The 20,707-nt window shown below is 46.6% G+C and overlaps 2 protein-coding genes across 11 annotated transcripts in view; one reads left to right on the top strand and one right to left on the bottom strand.

Annotated features, from left to right (window-relative positions):
• Positions 1 to 12,773, top strand: part of MTMR1 (myotubularin related protein 1) — an 85,944-nt gene extending 73,171 nt beyond the window's left edge. For all 9 annotated transcript variants that reach the window (XM_037059747.1, XM_037059755.1, XM_037059753.1 and 6 more), the window contains 2 exons: positions 2,922 to 3,098; positions 10,330 to 12,773. In XM_037059747.1, coding sequence (XP_036915642.1) covers positions 2,922 to 3,098; positions 10,330 to 10,491 — 339 coding nt within the window. In that variant the 3' untranslated portion in view covers positions 10,492 to 12,773. The remainder of the gene's footprint in view (positions 1 to 2,921; positions 3,099 to 10,329) is intronic.
• A 1,105-nt stretch (positions 12,774 to 13,878) lies between these two features.
• Positions 13,879 to 20,707, bottom strand: part of CD99L2 (CD99 molecule like 2) — a 119,874-nt gene continuing 113,045 nt past the window's right edge. The window contains exons 8-10 of one of the 2 annotated variants that reach the window (XM_037059756.1): positions 19,528 to 19,545; positions 17,965 to 18,030; positions 13,879 to 16,784 (exon numbers count right to left, since the gene is read on the bottom strand). In XM_037059756.1, coding sequence (XP_036915651.1) covers positions 16,720 to 16,784; positions 17,965 to 18,030; positions 19,528 to 19,545 — 149 coding nt within the window. In that variant the 3' untranslated portion in view covers positions 13,879 to 16,719. The remainder of the gene's footprint in view (positions 16,785 to 17,964; positions 18,031 to 19,527; positions 19,546 to 20,707) is intronic. The other variant, XM_037059757.1, reaches the window with a different exon arrangement.

A 20,707-nucleotide genomic window follows, 5' to 3' on the forward strand; every position in this document is an offset into this window, starting at 1 on the left:
AGGAACAGACTTAGCTCCCACCATTTCTGATCTCTAACAGTCCACTTTAAACATAGCAACCAGGATAGTCTTCCCAAATTTTAGTGCCATCATATGCCTCTTCCCTGCTTGAAACCTCTCTGTGGCTTCCCACTGTGATCAGGATAAATCCACATTCCAGTGGGCCCTGTGTGATGCAGCTGTTTGATAAAAAGAAAAAAGATCAATTAGTTCTATGGTATGCAACTTTTATCTCAATAAAACCATTTTTTTAAAAAATCAGCAACAGAATAAGTTCATATGTACAATATGTAGAATTTAAACCCTTAGGTTCTTACATGTTTTTTGCCAAAATGGACTCTTTAAAAAACTCTCGAGACATCATTTAAATACCACACAATTCACCCTTTAAAAGTGTATACATATCAGTGATTTTTAATATATTGAGTGTGCAACCATCACCATTTTTCATAAAATTTTCACCACCCTCAATAAAACCCTAGACCCATTAGCAATCATTTCCCATGCCCCAACCTGTCCCCTGCCCCTGGCAAACACTATTTTTCATCTCTATGGATTGACCTCTTCTGGCCATTCATGTAAATGGAGTCATAAAATATTTGTCCTCCTGTGACTGGCTCATTTCACTCAGCATATGTTCAAGGTTCATCCATGTTGCAGCATGTGTCAGTACTTCATTCATTTTTATGGCAGAACAATATTCTATTTTATGAATAGACCACAGTTTGTTTATTTATTTATCAGCAGATGGATTTTGGGAGTTGTTTTCACTTTTGGCTATTATGTATAATGCTGCTATGCACACTCATGTACAAGATTTTGTGTGGACATATGTTTTTATTTCTCTTGGGTAGATACCTATGAGTAGAATTTCTGAGTCATGTGGTAAGTATGTAATAACCTTTTGAAGAACCCAGATGCTTTCCAAAGCTGTTGCAACATTTTACTCATCAACAATGTCTAAGGGTTCCATTTTCCATATCCTTGCAGACACTTATTGTGTCTTTTTGATTCTGCCCATTCCAGTGGCTATGAAGTGGGATCTCATTGTGGTTTTGATATGCATTTCCCTGATGACTAATGATGCTGAGCATCTTTTCATGTGCTTATTGGCCATCTTTGTATCTTCTGTGGACAAATGTTTATTCAGATACTTTCCCTATTTTTAATTGGGTTGTGTTTTTATTATTGAGTTATAAGAGTTCCTTATGTATTCTTTATATATATATAAGTCCCTTTTCAGATATAATTTGCAAAAATTTTCTCCCATTCTGTGTTGTGTTTACATTTTTTGGTGGTGTCATCTGAAACAAGTCTCTAATTTTGATAGAATCCAATTTATGTTTTCTGTTGTTGCTTGTGCTTATAAGGTCACATCTAAGAAAGCATTGTCTAACCCAAAGTCATGAAGATTTGGGCCAGTGTTTTTTTCCCTAAGAGTTTTATACTTTTAGTTCTTAAATTTAGGTTTGTGATCCATTTTTTCAGTTACTTATGTATATATTGTGTAGTAAGGGTCGAACTTCATTCTTTAGCATGTGGTTATCCAGTTGTCCTATCACCATTTGTTGCAAAGACTATCATCTTTCCCCCATTTTCTTGGCATTCTTGTTAAAAATTAGTTGACTAAATGTGAGAGTTTGTTTCTGTATTCTTGTTTACGGCCATACCACCCTGAACGCACCCGATCTCGTCTGTATTCTTTTCTATTCCATTGATTCATATGTATATCCATCACATGCCAGCACCACCTGTACTGATTACTATAGCTTTGTAGTAAGTTTTGAAGTTGGAAAGTTGAGACTTCCAACTTTGTTTTTTTTTTCCCTAAGATTGTTTTGGTGATTTGAGAGTCCCTTGAATTATTGGTGGTGTTTCTCTTATAAATACAAAATATAAAATATGAAAAGGTCCATTCCACCCTGGAAGGGTAGCTCAGTTGGTTAGAGCACCATCCCAATACACTAAGGTTGCAGGTTCCATCCTGGTCCTGGTCAGGGCACATACAATAGAGCAATGAATGCATAAATAAGTGGAACAACAAATCAATCTCTCCCTCTCCCTCCTTGTCTCTCCCTCTCTCCCCCCTGTTCTCCTCTCTCCCTCCCTGTCTCTATCCTACCTTCCTTTCCTCTCTCTCTAAATATCAATAAATAAAATTTAAAAATATGAAAAGGTCCTAATTGATTCTTCTGAGTCTGGATACCTTGTGAGGAAGTCAGCTATCTTGGGAGCAGCAGAATGGTAGAAAATGCTCTTGGCCTCACTATTTTATTATTTTGATTTTTGTGCCTGTGCTTGATCCATGTTTAATGTTTAGCTGCCCTGCCATGCCTGTGGGTTTGGGCATTTTCATTCACATGAGCAATGTAGATGATTATGGTATTTTTAAACAGTACACTGTAAAATCAGGTGGTCAGGAGATATAATTTAATGATACATTTACTCCTCTATGTAAGGCTTCTCCAGCCTGCTACTCTGGCATGTTTTTCACAAGATAGCTGTGATTTTCCACAAAATGAATCTTATCTATAAATTCTACCCACAGTCCTTAATATTAAGAGTCACAAAAACAAACTGCAAACCAGAATTTAAAGTGTATTTGTTATGGATGAGCACCATCATTTCGTGGCTGTTGGGAAGTTCTCATTCTGCCTTCATGGAGATACAGTTGCCAGATGTTATCTAATTCAGCAATATGTTTTTCTAGGATAGTAATCAGTGTGTGTTTTCATGTCATCCCTTGAATGAGGCAATGTATGACAGAGGGATAGGTGTGGGGCTTAGTAAATGTTCCCGAATTTCAGTTTGAAGTTACTTCATTCATTATGCAGATCCTTTTCTGTATGTAATACAAAGTCTGGAGAATATATAAAGAAAAGCTGAATTTATTTCAATGTATTCCTTTTTTGTTTTTTCAGGATGTACCCACAAAGACTATATCCTTATGGTCTTATATCAATAGCCAGCTTGATGAATTTTCTAATCCCTTCTTTGTGAATTATGAAAACCACGTCTTATATCCTGTTGCTAGTCTGAGTCATTTGGAATTATGGGTAAACTATTATGTGCGATGGAATCCACGAATGAGGCCTCAGGTATCTTTTTGTTTCTCTTTTCAAAAGAGCATGTCTTTCTGTTTAAGTAGATGGTGTTACAGTAATGGGTGCATGCTAGGTGTTAGAACATTATACTGAAGACCCCCTGCCCCTGACTCTCAGGGTTCAACCCTTTATGTTCATGTTCCAGTAGGTTCCTTCCACACATCAATCAAGATGCTGTTTGGTGGGTTGTAGTTAAAAACCTTAGCACCTCTGTCTTCTACTGCTGATGGGCACATGGATGAAGTATTATCAGCTACCATGTTTGACTTAGTCTTTCCAGCAACATGACTCAGAGGTTTTATTTGGGTAGTGGTACCAATTATGCAGGGTACCACATGTGGAGTCAGTAGGGGGATATTTGAAAAATGCATCGTGGTTGTAGTTTCTAGATTCTAGTAGTACAGCAGAAAGGTAGCCTGTGCTGAGTCACAGAACAGATGCCACTTGAAGAAGGGGTAAAGTTTCCTCCTCCTGCCACACTTTTTCACTCTAACATTTTCTGAGATTGAAAACATATTAGAGAACAGTGCACATCAAAGCCAGGCAGCCAAGCCTTGGTCACCCTTGGTTTTCAGCAGCTGAACTTGGGCTGTAGCTGAGGCACTACCAGTTAGGGTTCGTGAGGTGCTCCCCCAAGCCTCTCCAATACACAATCCTGCCCCACCCCCAATCTTCTTCACATAGGTGCCCAGTCTACAAGGTGGGGAGCAGACTGGTGGAGGGAGCACTCACCTCTGTGGACAGGTGACTTTCTGCTGAAGTTTTTTTTCAATTTTTGAAACTTTTATTTTATGCTTTTTAAAGCATATTTTATTGATTATGCTATTACAGTTGTCCCATTTTTTTCCTCCCCTTTATACCCACTCTACCCTGCACTCCCTACCCTCCAGCATTTCCCCACCTCCTTTAGTTCATATCCACAGGTCATACATATAAGTTCTTTGGCTTCTCTATTTCATGTACTATTCTTAACCCCCCCCCCCCGTCTATTTTATGCCCACCAATTATGCTTCTTGTTCCCTGTACCTTTTACTCCACACTGTCCTTCTCCCCCTCCTCATTGATAACCCTCCAAGTGATCTTCATTTCTGGGATTCTGTTCCTGTTCTAGTCGTTCGCTTAGATTGTTTTTGTTTTTTAGGTTCAGTTGTTGATAGTTGTGAGTTTGTTGTCATTTTACTATTCATATTTTTTATCTTTTTCTTTTTCTTAGATAAGTCCCTTTAACACTTCATATAATAAAGGCTTGGTGATGATGAAATCCTTTAACTTGACTTTACCTGGGAAGCACTTTATCTGCCTTTCCATTCTAAATGAGGGCTTTTCTGGATAGAGTAATCTTCGATGTAGGTCCTTGCCTTTCATGACTTTGAATACTTCTTTCCAGCCCCTTCTTGCCTGCAGGGTTGCTTTGAAGAAATCAGCTAATGTTTTTATGGGAACTCCTGGTAGGTAACTGTCTGCTTTTCTCTTCCTGCTTTCAAGATTCTCTCCTTATCTTTAATCTTGGGTAACTTAATGATGATGTGCCTTGATGTGTTCCTCCTTGGGTTCAACTTCTTTGGGATTCTCTGGGCTTCCTGGACTTCCTGGAGTCTATTTCCTTCACCAGATTGGGGAAGTTTTCCTTCATTATTTGTTCAAGTAAGTTTTCAATTTATTGCTCTTCCTCTTCTCCTGGCACCCCTATGATTCAGATGTTGGAATGTTTAAAGTTGTCCAAGAGGTTCCTAAGCTTCTCATTTTTTTAAATTCTTGTTTCTTCATTCTGTTCTGGTTGGATATTTATTTCTTCCTTTTGTTCCAAATCATTAGTTTGAGTCCCAGTTTCCTTCCCTTCACTGTTGGTTCACTCTACATTTTGCTCTAGTTCACTTTGTGTAGCTTTCATTTCTTCCTTCATTTTGTGACCAAGCTCAATCAGTTCTGTGAGCATCCTGATTAGCAGTGTTTTGAACCTGCATCAGATAGGTTGTCTCTTTGTTACTTAGGTCTTTTTCTGGAGTTTTGACCTGTTCTTTCATTTGGGCCATATTTCTTTGTCTCAGCACACCTTTTATGTTGTAAGGGGTTGGAGTCTTAAGTATTTTCCTGGGCAGGGCAACCTTTGCTGCGTTGTGGTGCCCTCTGTGGGGGAGGGGTAAGAGAGGGAACAATGGTACTTGCTGGCTCCACAATAGCCCCACTTTCCAATGAATTCTCCCATGAGACTGGGCATTTCTGCCGCCTTCACAATGCCCAGAGTATTTTACTGCTAGAGGTTTTGAGTCTTTAGTTTCTTGGTGGGCCAGTCCCTCCTCACCCTCAGGGCCACCACCTTGCTAGGGTCCTCTCCACCCAGCTGGCTGCCTGTCTGCACCCTTCCTACTTGTCTGGTTGAAAGTTTCTTTAACTCCTTGGTTGTTGGAGTTCCATGTAATTTCCTATTCTGGCATTTCTGGTTGTTTATTGTTTTTAAATTGGTTGTTATCCTTGTTTTGGTTGGGTGATGAAGTGAAGCATTTCTACTTATGCCTCCATCTTGGCTGGAACTTGAAGTTGGTTTTCTTCTTCTTCTTTTTTTTTTTTTGAAGTAATAGTCTTAGGGTTTCCTGGCAGTCCACCTGATGATGTTTCTTTAACATCATCACTTCTGTTGGCCGCAGATACACAAATCTTCCTTTCGCCTCTGCCCTCTTCCTTCTCAATCCTTCCCTCTCACTCAGTGTCTTCACAGTCTCTACAGCCATGGTCCCCAACCTTTTTGGTACCAGGGGCCAGTTTTGTGGAAGACAGTTTTTCTACAGACTCAGTTGGGAGGGATGGTTTTAGGATGATTCAAACACATTATATTCAAGCTCACTTCTTGCTGTGCTGCCCAGTTCCTAACAGGCCCAGACTGGTACTGGTCCACAGCCCAGAGGCTGGGGACTCCTGCTCTACAGGCATGTTTCAATGAAGTACCACAGGCTGGGTAGCTTAAACAACACAAATATATTATCTCCCAGTTCTGGATGCTAGAAGTCTAAGATCAGCTGTCAGCAGGGTTGGTTCCTTCTGAGGTCCATGAGGGAAGTATCTGCTCCAGGCCTCCCTCCTTGACTTGTAAATGTCTATCTTCTCACTGTGTCTCTTCACATTGTTTTCCCTTTATGTGTGTTTCTGTGTGCAAGTTTCCCCTATTTTATAAGGACACCAGTCATATCAGATTAGGGTCCACCCTAATGATTTCACTTTAACTTGATCACCTCTGTAAAAACCCCTTCTCCAAATACAGTCACAACCTGTTGTACAGGGGATTAGAACTTGCACATATGAATAAGGGGGCACATATAATTTAACCCATAACAATCCCCAAGCCCCACTAGCCATGGGGAAGACCGACTGTTATTTTTCTTTTCAGTTGGCCTGGCACTTGAACTTGGAAGGCACCATCACTTCAGTAACCTTTCCTCCATACTGGAAAATTCTCTCACTGTACACGTAGCTCCAGGCTCTGAGAGATGCAAACTACTTCCCATGGCACTGCTCCTTCATCTCCTGACCAGCTCCCTTTCTCTCTAACATTACAGCCCAAGGTGCTCATCACTTGCCTGTCCTTCCCTGTTCCTGGTTCATTTCATTTGTTCCACAAAGATTTAGCTACAAAAGCCCTTTCTTACTCTAGAACCTGAGTCAGCCATGCCACCCTCAAGACCTGAGGCCTGTTTTCCAGAACACCATGATCAGGGCGTGCTCAGTGCAGTACTTGTCCTTCTCTCTGAGCAGGCCCTAGAACCAGGAGTCCACTGTATCTGTGCCTTTACCCACCCCGTCCTCCAAGGCTGATGGAATCCATGCTCTACAGGCTGCCCCTCAACCACCTCCCTGCCAACTCTGGAAATGCTTTCCCTGCCCTCTGTCTGTCATGGTGCCAATTGCTGGTGATCTGAGAACCTTTTTTAGCAAACTTCCCTGAACTGAAACTCCCCTCCATTTACTACATGTGGGCCCAGCTGCTGTTACTGTGTACCCTGCAAATTTGTAACATAGTGCAAGGGGCCACTAGCTGCTTCCTTTACAACAGGATGGAGCAGTAATGGCAGTAAGCATTTCTACGTTTATTTAAGGGGACTTTAGCACTAAGGCAGCCAGAGCACATTTCTAAATCTTTTTTATTTTTTTAAAGATTTTATTAATTTATCTTTAGAGGAGAAAGGTAGGAGAGAGGGAGAGAAATATCAATGTACAGTTGCTTCTCATGTGTCTCCCACTGAGAACTGGCCTGCAACCCAGGCATGTGCCCTGACTGGGAATCGAACCACGATCGTGTGGTTCGCAGGCCCGGGCTCAATCTACTGAGCTACACTAGCCAGGGCCAGAGCACATTTCTAAATACCAAACAGGTTCTGGGTTTAGTGTGTCTTCTGAGAAGCAAAAATGCTAACTTTTAAGAGTTGTAAAATATTTTCTGTATTGAAAGAACATCTGAAGCCAGAAAGACACAGTCTCAACTCTTTACCCCGTGAAAACCAAGAGTATACATTTAGTCAGCTTCTTTGGTCAGTGGTCCATGTTTTAAATACAGGTTAATTTTATTTGTGGCCAGTAAGCCATTAGTAACTCATTTCAAATGTTTAGTGCTTATGCCTGTACCAGTGAGCATATATCCTTATCTCTGTGGCATCAGTTAGCAATCATCTGTGGCCTCCAGAAGGCTTCCTCACAAGTATGATCCCCAAATCCTTTCCCCTTCCCTCTTTGGATTGGCCCATGCTTTGGTCAACTCATCCCCTAGTGGCTAGTCAGTCATACAAGGTCCCCTGGCACAAGCAGTCACAGAAGGGAAGGCTGCACCTAAGCCAAGGCCAAACACTGTTTCTGGTGGTGACTCGGTCTCTGATGGTGATCTGATGCCTGATGTGGGACAAGGTCCTTAGCCTCTCTGAAAGCTTGCAGGGGTCGGGGGACTTGAGTGTAAAATGAGTCCCTGCCTTGAAAGGTGGTAGGCAAGTGGTCCAACTTTTTGCATTCTCTCTGCACTGTGCTACACAGAAGGGAGAACTGGAAGGCAGTCCCATGGGGCACAGCTTTTTATCCTCAATGCAGCAGGCATGCTTTGGAGACTTCCTAGGTGCCAGGAACACAGTGTTGGAGAGTGGGCTGGGCCTTGGTAACATCCAGGGCCTGAGCTTTGCAGGCCCAAGCCTCAGAGGGCCTTGTAAAGCATCTATAGGAGTTTGCACTTTATCCCAGAAATTATGGGAGCACCCTACCCCTACCCCCATCAGGGTTTGTAGGGCAAGACCTGGTATATGTTCTAGAAAGCTCTCTCTGGTAGCACTAAGGTGGATGGGAATGTGGGGGCAGGGGAAGGCTGTGGCAAAGGGATCAGCAACAAGGCTGATGTGGGTGTCCATGACAGAGGCACTGAGCCAGGCTGAGCAGAGAGGAGGAGGAATAGAACAGGGCGGATAGACAGGGGCACAAGCTTGTTGGGCCTCTTTCTTCTGAGGACAGGCTAGATTGGTTGCCTGGAAAGGGGCTCCTGGGCATCCATCAAAGCATTGCTGGGTGTGGGGAAGGGCCCAGCAAATACCTTGTGTCCTTTGGAACCCTCGTGGCTTGTATCTCATACATGTTAGCACCCTCTGGGTGACTGGCCCCTGGGTGTGCATTTTCTTGAGCAAGTATGCCTTTGGCTTATTGTCAATAAAGATGACATACAACAAGATATCTGAAAGGCTGCACAGAGATGTATAATGTTCCTCTTGGTTCCTGGGTGTGTATGAACTTGTATTCTCCAGTCTGCACTCTGAGGCCAAATTGCATGTATGTTAGTAACAGGAGCCCAATTGCAGAGCAATTTGTCATTTGATTGGAACCAAATGATCTCACAAACAGGAATATGCCAAACAGGTCCTAAGGCAAAGAGGGGTGCTGTTTTTTATCTCATAGTGGCTTAGGGATCAGCACCTGATTTGGGGCTGATCCCTAACTTTCTCTTTTTGGAAGGGCCTTTGCTGTCAGACTCCCACATTGCTGTCCTATCCCTTCTTCCTCTGACCTGCTGAAGCCAGTTTACTTTCAGCCTCTTCAGTGCTGGTCACTGAGCTACCCTGCCATGGTGGAGGCACCTGGCTGCCCTATTTTTACCCCCTCTCTTGCGCTCTCCCTCTCTTCTCATCTCCGGCTCACTCACTCAAATCTTTGCCCTTCTCTTTCCCTCTCATCTCTGTCACCCCTTTGTCTCTGTCCTTCTCCCCCTCTTTTGTATTTAGGTCCCTCCCTCTCATCTCTGTCTCCCTCCTTTCCTCTTCCCTCCAGTCAGGCTGTCATTGGCATCCCTGATGAAACAGGCTTGGTGGGAATGGAGAGTACAAAAGCCTTCCACCCAGCGCATGTGCTATTTGTGCTGGTCACGGTGGGATGAAGTGAGCATGTGTGTGAAGAGGTAGAAGGGAAAGCACATGCATGGGACCTTCCAAATCATAGAGGATTCTGGAATGCTAGAGGGGAGTGTAGGTAGGACCTGGTGAGAAGTGAGCAGGACAGGCAGGCTAGGGTCTGACCACACAGGGCCTTGAGGCCAAGGTCAGGCTGTTGCCCCCCGGGTGGAAGGAGGGAGCCACTGGAGGGTGTTAAGTGGTTGTCCCTTGTTGTACTGAGGGAGAGAGGGAGGAGCCAGTGCCCCTAAGGGACTTCCCTCTGCACTGCCCTCTCCAGCGGCTTCCACCAGCTCCTATCCCAAGTGATGAAAACAAATACAACTTCAAGTTGTAGAAAGTGCTGATTTAACAGAAGAAGTATATTTTAGCCAGCAGAGCTATTTTAAAGTTGCAGAACTTCAGAGGTATTGGAGGTGTGTGTGTGTGCAGGGGGCATACATGTAAACAGTGCTCTGGGGCATCTCAGAAGCCAATTGCATTTTCCCACCAGTCTGAAGAAGACCAACTATCCCTTTCCTAGTCAGGATGCACAGGTTGGTGGGTTTTTTTTTTTTACCTGAGGCCACTAATGTTTTCTGAGAACCTGTACAAGGTGGCAGAAGAGCACAGGTGACAAAAGCATCCAAGCATCCTCACGGGGCCATCTGAAGACCCCCAGCTCCTGGGTAGGGGGGTCCTGTAGCTTGGCTTGGAGACTTCAGACACACAGGCCATTTGGTTGTGAACTCACCTGCAGTTAGTGGCATCTGCATGCTGAACTATGTTAGAAACATTGCTGAAGTGGCTCACTAACCTAGCTGTGTCCTGCTTGCCTCCAGATGCCGATTCACCAAAATCTCAAGGAGCTGCTGGCCATCAGGGCGGAGCTGCAGAAGAGGGTGGAGGACCTGCAGCGGGAGATGGCCACTCGAGCCTCATCCCCCTCTGAGCGGGGCTCCTCACCTTCCCACTCAGTCACACCCGTGCACACCTCAGTCTGATGGGCTCCAGGGGTGGCAATTCCAGGGAGTTCAGCCATCAAGGCCATCCTGCAGCTCCATGGGTCTCCCGGTGACTCAGGCAAGGGTCCTGCAACCTGTTCTGGCTGTAGCTTGTGAACTTGTCTCTTAGGATTAGGCTTAGTGCCTCCACATGTGGATGGCCTTTCCAACCAGTGACCATGTGTGTGGCTAGCCAACAGCTCCCACTGTCACCTGTACTTTTTGTTTTCTGAACACCCCATTTCTCTCCTTTCTGGTTTCTCAGGGTGGCCGTCTGTCCCACTGACCCTGTGACCCAACTTTCTATTGCTCAGGCAGCTTGGGAGAAGCCATAGTGAATGGAATGCAGTGCTTAGGATCAGGAAGGCCTCATACCATTTCTTTCCTTCATTAAAACAAATGCCATTCACTTACAGACAATGTTGCCAGCCACAGGGCTGCTTTCAGCTCCTTGCTACAACTTGAAAACTTTAAAAATTAACTACCTGGGGGGAAAGACAGACCATTGCCCTCTGTTCTAGAGTATTCTCTTGCAAGGGGACTCCTGTACCAATTACTGTTGTGTACATATAAGGTATTTTTTAAAAAACAAATATGCATTTATTTTCCTATGTCTTTTTTTTTATGTTTAGACCAGTCACCCCAGGAGGTATCTCCAAACTGGACTGTGTAAGACATTATTTTCAAACAAAGCTCATGCTTTTATGTGGTACATTTGAAATGCAGTTAGAATATGGTCATTTAAATGGTATTGTCTTCTGTCATCACCTTAATTCTGGTACTTGCTTCCTGAGGTGGCCTAGACCATTGATGGCAATAGCAGCAAATTCCCTTGGGATGGCCTTTCCCCTCCCCTCAGAGGGGAAACTGAGGACTCTGGCAGCTCTGAGCAGGTGCTGGCTTGCCTACAGACTCTGTTAAGGAGCTGCCTGTCCACAGCTCCTGGTCTGTCTGACCTTGCAGCCTCCTGCTTTGCTGCCAGCCATTGTGTCAAAGTGAGTCAGCTCTCACCTGTTACCTGCCTGTATGAATATCCTTTTAACTTAGTTTACCCCTATGATAACGTCAATATTTTAAAGCAGCCACTGTGCTGTGGCTTCAGTTGCCAAAAGTATAGTACACACTTCCCTTGGTTTTCTCTGCTCAGAGATAACCTTCTCCAACCAGGTCTTTCCTCCCAGTTTTGTACCTTCACTCACTGACTTTGGGCTCTAGGCCCCTATCAGTATGGGCAGGAACTAATTTATGATCAACTGGTCCATCCACTAGTGCTAAAGCTCTGAGCTTCTCTGTGTGGAGTGTTACAGAATCTTGCACATTTGTGCCCACCCCAGCAGGCACACCCTCCCGCTGCTCTGCCTGTCAAAGGGACCCCCTTCACTGTAGGAATTAAGCTTGCCTTTCAAATCAGGGGCCTCAGAAGCTCATAGGGTCAGACCCAGGTGTAACTGCATTGGAATATCCAGTTTGTTTCAAATTACTGGATGCTGTGCTAAGTCTTACACATTGACCTTATTTTTGAAACTATATTCTTAAAAAAGGGTTTTTTTACGGTCAAATAGAGAACAGATGTTTTTTCAACTTGGAACTTTCTGATTCTTACAGAAAATTATCTGGTATCTGTAGGGTATCAGAAGTACTTCTTCAAAGTAATTTGATGACTTAAAATGAATTCTCCATTTTTATCAGCTGGGGATTTGTCTCTAAGTCACAGTTCAATTGCTACTAGTTTCTAACTTATGCTCCCAACATATCTGAAAGCTTATTTATGAATGGATAAATCAGATTATTCAGTGATACACTGATTTCTTCTAAATGCAGACATTTGCCATTTTTCCCCTAGAAATATTCTTTAATCCCCCAGATGCACTAAGACTATTAAAACTGGTGAGGACTAGATGAGCCTTGTGACAGAACCAGAGAAGCAGAGTGTGCTTATTCCTGCCTCAGCTAGTTTGGTGCTGGGGCAGGGTGGGGCCCTGGACTGGGCTGCCCCACACTCCTCTGTAAGCTGGACCCTAGAAGGAGCCCTAGAAACTCCCATTCAATTTGAAATCAGCAATACAGATCATTTTCCTTTATATGTTCCTTGCAGAAAACGATTTCTAAAACAATTTAAAACATAATTTTGTTACCTAAACAATTCTTTTGGGGGGGGTATTTAAGTGTACTAGAATGTAAAACTTTGCAGTTCAGATTTTTAAAAACTGGTACAGTATCTTATTTGCCTCATCTGATGCACTATATTTCAATTGGTAATTAAAATGATGTTTGCTCTGTCATTGTTTTTAAGTATTTTGGTAGATTTTTCCCTTAGGGAAAATTAGCAACAGTAAACATTCAATTCATGTTATTTTATTATTTGCTAAGTGCAATATATGTAAAGTGCCTTTACATGATTTAATTCATCTACTAAATTGTAAATGCAGTTTATCATAAGTCTTCGGTGTTTTGGCTGAAATGGGTAAGTACCTTGAGAAAATGTTAAGGGCATGGCAAAGGACTGGAGACACCTGAGAGTCAGGTGTAGCGCTGAGCGGGCAGGGCTCTCTTTCCGGGCCATGAGTCCTAGAGTCTAAAACCCCACAGACTTCTGAGAAGCCCCAAGGTCCCCACCCCAAGTCTACAGAAGGAATGCTGGCCTTCTGCAGGGGGGCTGTAAGGGCTTGGATGATACCACAGTGACCCCTGCAGATCACCCTTCTTAAAAGAGTCTGGGTTCCCTGTCTCTCTCCATGGAGCAATCACTGTAGCTGTAGTCTCCAGCAGTGACATCCCAGTAGCAAGGCTGGGACAACCACTGTGCCAGGTCTCAGCTGGCCATGCAAGAACCCCTGCCACTGAAGTCACTCAGCGGGTTTGGGTTTGAAGACTTGGTCCTACTACAAGAACAAAAATGCCACCACATCAATGTGAAAACCCTCACACTGAAATTGTCTTTTTTTTTTTTCTTTCAGTTTTTAAGCCTAGCTGTGAGGCCATGACAAGGGCACACTTGATCCCAAACAGGCCATTCCACACACAGCTGCAATGAGTGGCGGGGCACAGGGGTCCACCTCCCTGCTCAGCTTTCTGTGGCTGAAACCACTACACAGACCTTGCATCCTCCCTAGATACTGCCTTTCTTTGAAGAATGCAGAGTAATGGGTTTGAGAGTTGTGAGTCTGGGGCCTGCCTCTGTCCCCCGACCCCTACCCCTGACATCAGGCCTTAGCTCCTTGTACCCTGAGGAGGGCTGCCCCCTGGAAGCCCTAAGCCTCCTCTCACATTCTAGAGAAATACATGTGACTGGGGAGGATATGGAGGAGGGTTGGCTCCATATCAAAAATTAAGAAACAAACAGCATCACTTGACAAAGGAAGTGCCTTAAACGCCATCACAAGGCAATCAGCTGTTAGGTTCCATTTTGTTTAATGCAAAGACAAGACAGATTACAATTCACATTTGAATACAAGCACATGAAAAGTACCAGGGATTCTGAGATCAGTCTCTCTTTCTTCTTCCTAGAGAACTGGTACTAACCCCAACGTTGCCAAGGTAGTGGGTCTGACCCTGGAGGGTACCTCACCCCACAAAGGTGCATGTCTCCTTCCTCCATGTGCTCAGTTATTAACACTGCCCCCCACCACATTAAGCTGATACAGACTGGCTATTTTCAATTGACCTTTCTAATTCACTCACTTTATCTCCCCTGTCACCTAGGACAGGTCCATGCTGGTCCATGCAACTTTAAGTTAATCACACAGTTACAAGAGCCCCGTAGGCTCTGCAGGTGTTAGTCCTCTCCAACCACTGCTGCCCCAGGAGGAGAGCTCTGCAAATGAGTAGCTGAGTGACCTTTCAGGCATGGCCAGACACTAGGAGCAGGTCTGGGCACCGGGCTGTGGGCATTCTGCAGAAGGCACCCAGACAGCTAAGGGGGAATAAAACAGGTTTGCCAACTGAAGTCACTGCTGCTGCTAAGATGGCTTTGCAGAGTGTGCTAACTTCTCATCACACCCGAAGGATGGCAGGCTCTTTGCCATCACAAGCCTCAGGTTAAAGCTAAAGGGAACAGCTAAGGGCAGGTACCTGGCTTCTGGCCTCCCAGTGGAGAAGCCCAACCGCCTAGTACCAGTGCCATGCCTGGCCATGCCAGGACAGACAGGCTACATCGCTCCTCACTGTTGTGACAGACTTCTCTATAAATGTCTACACTTCCTAGTGGCAGGGAGGAGAAATATTTTACCATAGGCAAGTGCTGCCCATATTTTTTTATCCTTTAAAATGCTTCATGGGTCTTAGTACTCAGACCTCCTAATGTGATCCCTCCAACTCCTGCCTTCCCTGAGTCCAGAGGTCATCCTGTCTACATGGCAACAAGCCACTGATGCAAAAACCTTTCATAACTACCTCCTACCCAGTACTGGTCAGGGGAAGAGGCCATCAGCTCTTGCCATCCTCGGGAGGGAAAAGCCCAGCAAAAGTGACAACAATCTAGCTACTGTGAGGTGCTGGAAACAGGCATACATTACAGCCAATGCCTCCCCTGTTCAATCTCCTGCAGCACAGGGAGGTCACATTTTTCTGCCTCCACAGTACCACGCAGAAGGGTCTCCTCAGTGTTCCATGCCCCGTCGAAGACACACATTCCTGGCTTGTCTGCAATGTACCCCCACACAGGAGAAGGCATTTTAGGACCTGCAGGCCTGCCCTTGGAATAGATCCAAAGGACAACACTGAACCACACACTACAATTGATTACCACCCCAAGAGTATGTTTTTAAAGCAAGCACTAAAATGAAAACACAAGGCAGGCATTAGATAACCTAAGGGGTCTGTACAGATTTGGACTGTTTCCTTAACAAGTTGGAGTTTCGTCTCATCCCAGCACAGCAGACAAGGAGCTAACACAGCCTGTGGAATTTGTGAGGCCTCCTTTGCAGGGCAGAGGCACATGAACTTGTATCCTTCTTGCTGATCTATATTATGCTTTCAGAACTGATTTTTGACACTGCAAAATGATTAGCAATAGATTGTGGCTTTGGACTCTAGGTAAGCCTTTGACAGCAGAGCTCACAGCGACAGGACCATATGTGGGCCAGACAGGAAGCCAGCTTCGCTCCCGCCCAAACCAGACAGCAGCAGGCCAGGTGAGGGGCCAGGGCCAAATTCCAGTGTAACCATAGTGAGCAGGCACCCAGTGCTCATTCCTCATCACCAGGGCAGACAGACTAGCTACAAACTTTCCAAGTCAGGTGTATGTCACGAAATCAAACAAACATCCTTCCTCTCCTCTCCCCTCCCCTCCCCTCCTATCCCCCTCCCCTCCTATCCCCCTCAAATACATTTCTAAGCAAGCAACAGCATGCTCTGACTTTGATGCTCATTGATGAAGTCTGTTTGCTAGCAAAACGAAAACACAAACAGGATGGAGGGTGACACCTCCCCTGCCCAGGATAAAAAGCATTTCTAGTACATAAATGATTTCTAAAAACTAACAATGTCAGTCTACAGACTATACCCAGTCCCCTATGGAATCAGATGGGAATTAGACCTAAGAGTCACAGCTTCTACTTGTCCAGAGGATTCCTAAACTCTCAGGGCAGTCTATCATGGCATGCATGTTTGTACTTACTTAAAGAAATGAAAAGTCTCCGTGTGGACTAGCTCTCTGGAAGCCCAGCAGTGAGCATCAAAGCTGGAACTGGAAAGGATCCAAATGACCCACCCACCCCCATCCCCACCGGGGTGTCGTATGTGTGTAATACTACCTAGTGTTCACTGGTTCTTTCATTACAGGGGTGCTAAACACTGGGCACTAGCTAGCTAGACTCCCCAGCAGCTCTCTGAGGTCACACCAAGGGCTGCCAGTCTCGGGGATCACACTATCCTGTGATCAGTCTCTTGTCCCCTAAGTATAAGCATTGTCTTGCCCTCCCTCAGCTTGGTCTCTGTCCCCAGCTCACTAAGGCCTGGGGCAGGCTGCCTTTGGGCAGTTGGTGACCCAGCAGCTTCCAAGGCTGGATTTCAACACCAAGTCTCTTCAGGGTGCCTGTGGCACAGCAGGCACCCCACCCTGTGTGCAGGGCACAGAAATCAAACTCACAAACACCCAGAGCTCATCCAGAAAACTTAGAATGAGAAGCCAATGGTATCAAAGGAGCAGTACGGCAGCTGCAGGTCCAAATGAAATGAGCTTGGTCTTCTGTGGCAGCGCCACTGTACACCCGCTGCTGGGAGCGGCCCTCAGATCCTGGGTGGCTGGGGCTGTGGTGGCTCCGAGGACTGTGGTGGCAGCTCTAAGTATTTCACTGAGAAGAGAAGATGCCTGTTAGAAGGGATTGCCACCTTGCAGAGAAGCCACAAATACACAAGTCAGCCCCTGCTGGGGATAACGATCTGGCTCTTTGTCTTTCCTCTTTGGGGCTTGGGCAGCTCAGCCAGTCCTGGCCAACCTCTCCTCTGGCACCCACTCTGTCCGCAGTCAGGGCAATCCTGGGCCCTGGAGAGAAGGGAACTGGAAAGACCCTGGGAACAGCTCAGCCTCCAATTCCTCATCTGCAACATAGAAATGCTCCTGATGGGGTGGCTGGGAGGATTGTTTTAAATAAAACACCTAACACTACCTGGTCTACAGAATGTGCTTATACAGTGGTGGCTAAGAGCTTTAAAAATGATTAGTGAGTGCTACTATAGAACGCATTCAGTATATTACTGCCACATATCTCTCCTAAGCAACGTCAGGGAGTGCCCTGCCCTCCATCACACACCAGTGGGGCCTGTCCCCACTTCTGCTGCCATCTGGTCCAGGCACAAGATGTACCACGCTCCCCTGTCTCCCTGTCTGCACCTACCCCAGCCTTTGCAGAGGAAAACTGCTGGGTTCTCCCTTTCACATAGCCTTTCCTGACCACCCCACTGGCATTCTGGGGCCACAGGTGGTATATGCCCCGAGAAATTGGCCACTCCAGGCCAGCAGCCTGACTTATGCAGGCTTCATTGCTGATGGTTCCTGCACCCAGAAAGGGCTTAATGACTACAGAAGAAGGGGAGAGGAAGGGAAGGAGGGAAATGTAATAGGGTCCATGTTTTAACCAAGTACCCTCTTGCCTTTGGCAGTTTGAAAATTGAAAATTGGAAAGTTCTGCTCCATCAGAATTTGTCTGGGAGTCCTCTCTTTCCACTGCGGAGAGCATAGGGGCCTGGGGCTCATGCTCAAATGAGTCAGGAGCAGAACCTGAGCCCCGACAGTTCACTGAAGTCCTTGACATGGCACCAGCTGGTCTTGGCTGTGGTCCCAGTGTCCCTAGTGGCCGGCTGATCAGGGGCTAGGTGCAGGGACCTCTGGGCCCCCCAAAGCCCCATTGCTCTGGCTGGGAATTCTAGAAACAGACACCTTAGTGCTTCCCGCTCCACTAGTACATTTCTGCTCAGTGTCAGGCTCTCCAACTAGGAGACCTCCAGCGGGCACACTGACCAAGAAGTCCTCACCTTGGGGTTCTTCACACACAACAGCTTCCAGGTTCTCTTCCTTCACATAGTCTGCATTGAGACCCTCTGCAAATGGCAAAGGACAGAGTTAGTGACTGACACAGAACAAAAGGGTCTGGCACCACGATTAATAAGCACTCCTGATCAAGTCCTCCATTACAGTTAAAAAAGCACAACTCCCTTATAGACTCAGGCCCTGCATCTTGAGCCACCTGAATGTCCCTGCTGGGAAGAGTCATTGTCTGGGAGTGTGCTGCCTTCCCATGAGTTCTTGTCATCATCCTTATTAATGATGACCCGAGGCAAAGGTAGATGACGAACACCCCAGCCCCACATGGCAGGTACCACCACACGTAACACTGTGGGCCAGTCAGCAGCTCCGCTCAGCAGAGAAGGCACCCGTGGCAGGGCTTAGTGTCACCCATGGGTCTACATGCTGGCCCAGGGGCCAGGGAGGCAGAGTGGGAGCCAAGCACTACATGAGTAACTGATGGATGCTGAGTTGGGCGGGTGCAGATGGCTGAGTAGGGCTCACTTTGGAGATGCCAACAAAGCCTTCTGCTAGTGTACAGCCTTCCCAGGCAATAGCCACATGGAGAGGCCAACCGATGACTCTAGGCAGTGGGAATACCAGTGTCTCTGCCCCAGCATACAGGGCCCACCGCCCACCAATAGCTTCTCTGGTCTAGTTAGTCATTTGGGCTTTCTGCCCGCACACTTCCTAGAGGGACTTGGGGACTCTGCTTGCCAGCAATCTGGCCACTGAGTAGCACCACGCTGGACACAAGGACCATAACTCAGGCCTCAGATTGGACCCCAACCCTGCTGCTGCTTGGGGAGAATCAAGAGTCCCTGTCTTATCCTGGAATGAGTGGGAGAATGGAAATCTCATCAGAGCCCTGGGCTTGTGGCAAAATTGGGTCATGGTTACAATCCAAAATCAAATGAGTAGGCTCCAGTGTAAGTCATAAGTTACTCTGACCTTCTGGGTTACACATAGGCTCTCTGCTTAGAAAAGTACACTTGCCTGCCCAGATGCTTTCTGGGCTCAAGGCGGATACCAAATGGGCCCGGGAAAAATGTGAGCACCAGTCATTTGCAGGTGTGACTGGCCCCCATATGGGTCAGGGCAAGTAATGGGTTTCAGGGAAGCTATTCCCAGCTAATAGGCAGGGTGTGGGAAATGCACCCTGACCCCTGATCACTGCCCAGCTATCATCCGGGTATGAACTGTACTGGCTTGCCTGGGGGTAGCCATTCGGTTGCTCCTTGGGGATGACCACCAATGGGCATCTGAGTCCCAGGCAGGACACCCACCCCTCTCCCCTACATCCCCGAACCCAGCCGCACACAGCCTAGGGATAGCCTGGCAGGTAGCACCCTCCCATACATATCAGGGAAAGCTAGAGATGGTTGTGCTTGCAGCCAAGTTGGAGAGTGCCAGGGAAGTGGATGGGTGGAGAGCGGTGAGAAGTGGCAAGAGGAGCAGGATGAGGAAGGGTACAACGAGGCATAGATGCCAAAGCGGGAGAGGAAAGTGAGTAAGTCAAAGCACACTGTTACCTTGACCTTCTGCTGCATCTAAAGGCAAGACACAAAGCTTAGGACCAAGAACTCAGGCCCGGGCAACAAAGCACATGGGCTTTCAGTGAGACACGCAGGCCCTTGGCACTGAGGGCAGGCACAGGGGAAACAGAGGGTCCTCAAAACCTGAACTCCTTTGATGGCAAAAAAGGCTAGAAGCCCACGAGTGCCACAGTGGGGACAGGCCCTCTGAGATGTCATGTGCCATCCCTTGAGGCTTCCAGTGCCCAGTGCTCAGTGGTTTCTACTATGCCTTCTACTATGCCCACCACAGAGTGATGGCTGAGGTCACTCTGGGCAGAACCCCAGCAGAAAGGGCAGGGATGGGAGGTCCTGACCCCCACCTTCACGGTGGGCTTAGCCACCCCACATCTGCGGGACAACTCCTAATTCTGACCCAGCCTATGTGTGAGGCACACATTGGTAGATGAAGTGCATATAGTCCCCCCACATGCTGACAGTCTAGAGAGTGATGGGAGCTGCGGTCACAGACGTGGAAATAAACCAACCCCAATCCTACTCCATGATCTCCATATCAGTTGGCAGAGGGCGCTGTGGCCACACTCAAGGAGAGGCATCTAGTCAGGTCCCTCAGGTTGGGAGGGCAGGAAGGCTTCATGTGATGGTAGCCCAGGCCCAAAGAGTGAGAGCAGCTAGGTGAGGAGAAGGGACAGCGGAGAGGATGCTGGACATGGCAGGGCACACTTAGGAAAGTGAGTATGGCTGTAGAGAAAGGATTCTGGGGCCAGGGTTGCAAGGGTGGGGAGGGGAACAAAAGGGAAGAGTTATGTTGGAGTGGAACCATGAAGTGCTCTGAATGACAAGCTCAGGGCCTGGGCCATGACCTGGAGATCAGTGGAGAACATAGGAGGTCCTGGCAGAGTTGGCCCTGTGCATTTTAAGCAGGTCAGTCTGGCTACTCTGAGCAGGCAGAAGTGTAGAGGACACCAGAGCGGGCAGGAGGCTGATGTACCCATTCAGATGGAGGACTAGGAGATCTGGCCATGGACAGGCAGGGGCCATGGTGGTGTGACCCCAGAACAGAGGGTGCAGTCTCCAAGATTGGGGAACCAGTAATGTGGGCTGGGGGGGAACAGGAAGATCCAGTAGGGCTGGTGGAATCTGTCAGGGGAGGCCAAAGAGATGGGGTAAAGACACC

This window comes from Sturnira hondurensis, unplaced genomic scaffold (genome assembly GCF_014824575.4).
Source record: "Sturnira hondurensis isolate 20B ecotype Veracruz unplaced genomic scaffold, ASM1482457v3 Scaffold0011291, whole genome shotgun sequence".
Lineage (NCBI taxonomy): Eukaryota > Metazoa > Chordata > Mammalia > Chiroptera > Phyllostomidae > Sturnira > Sturnira hondurensis.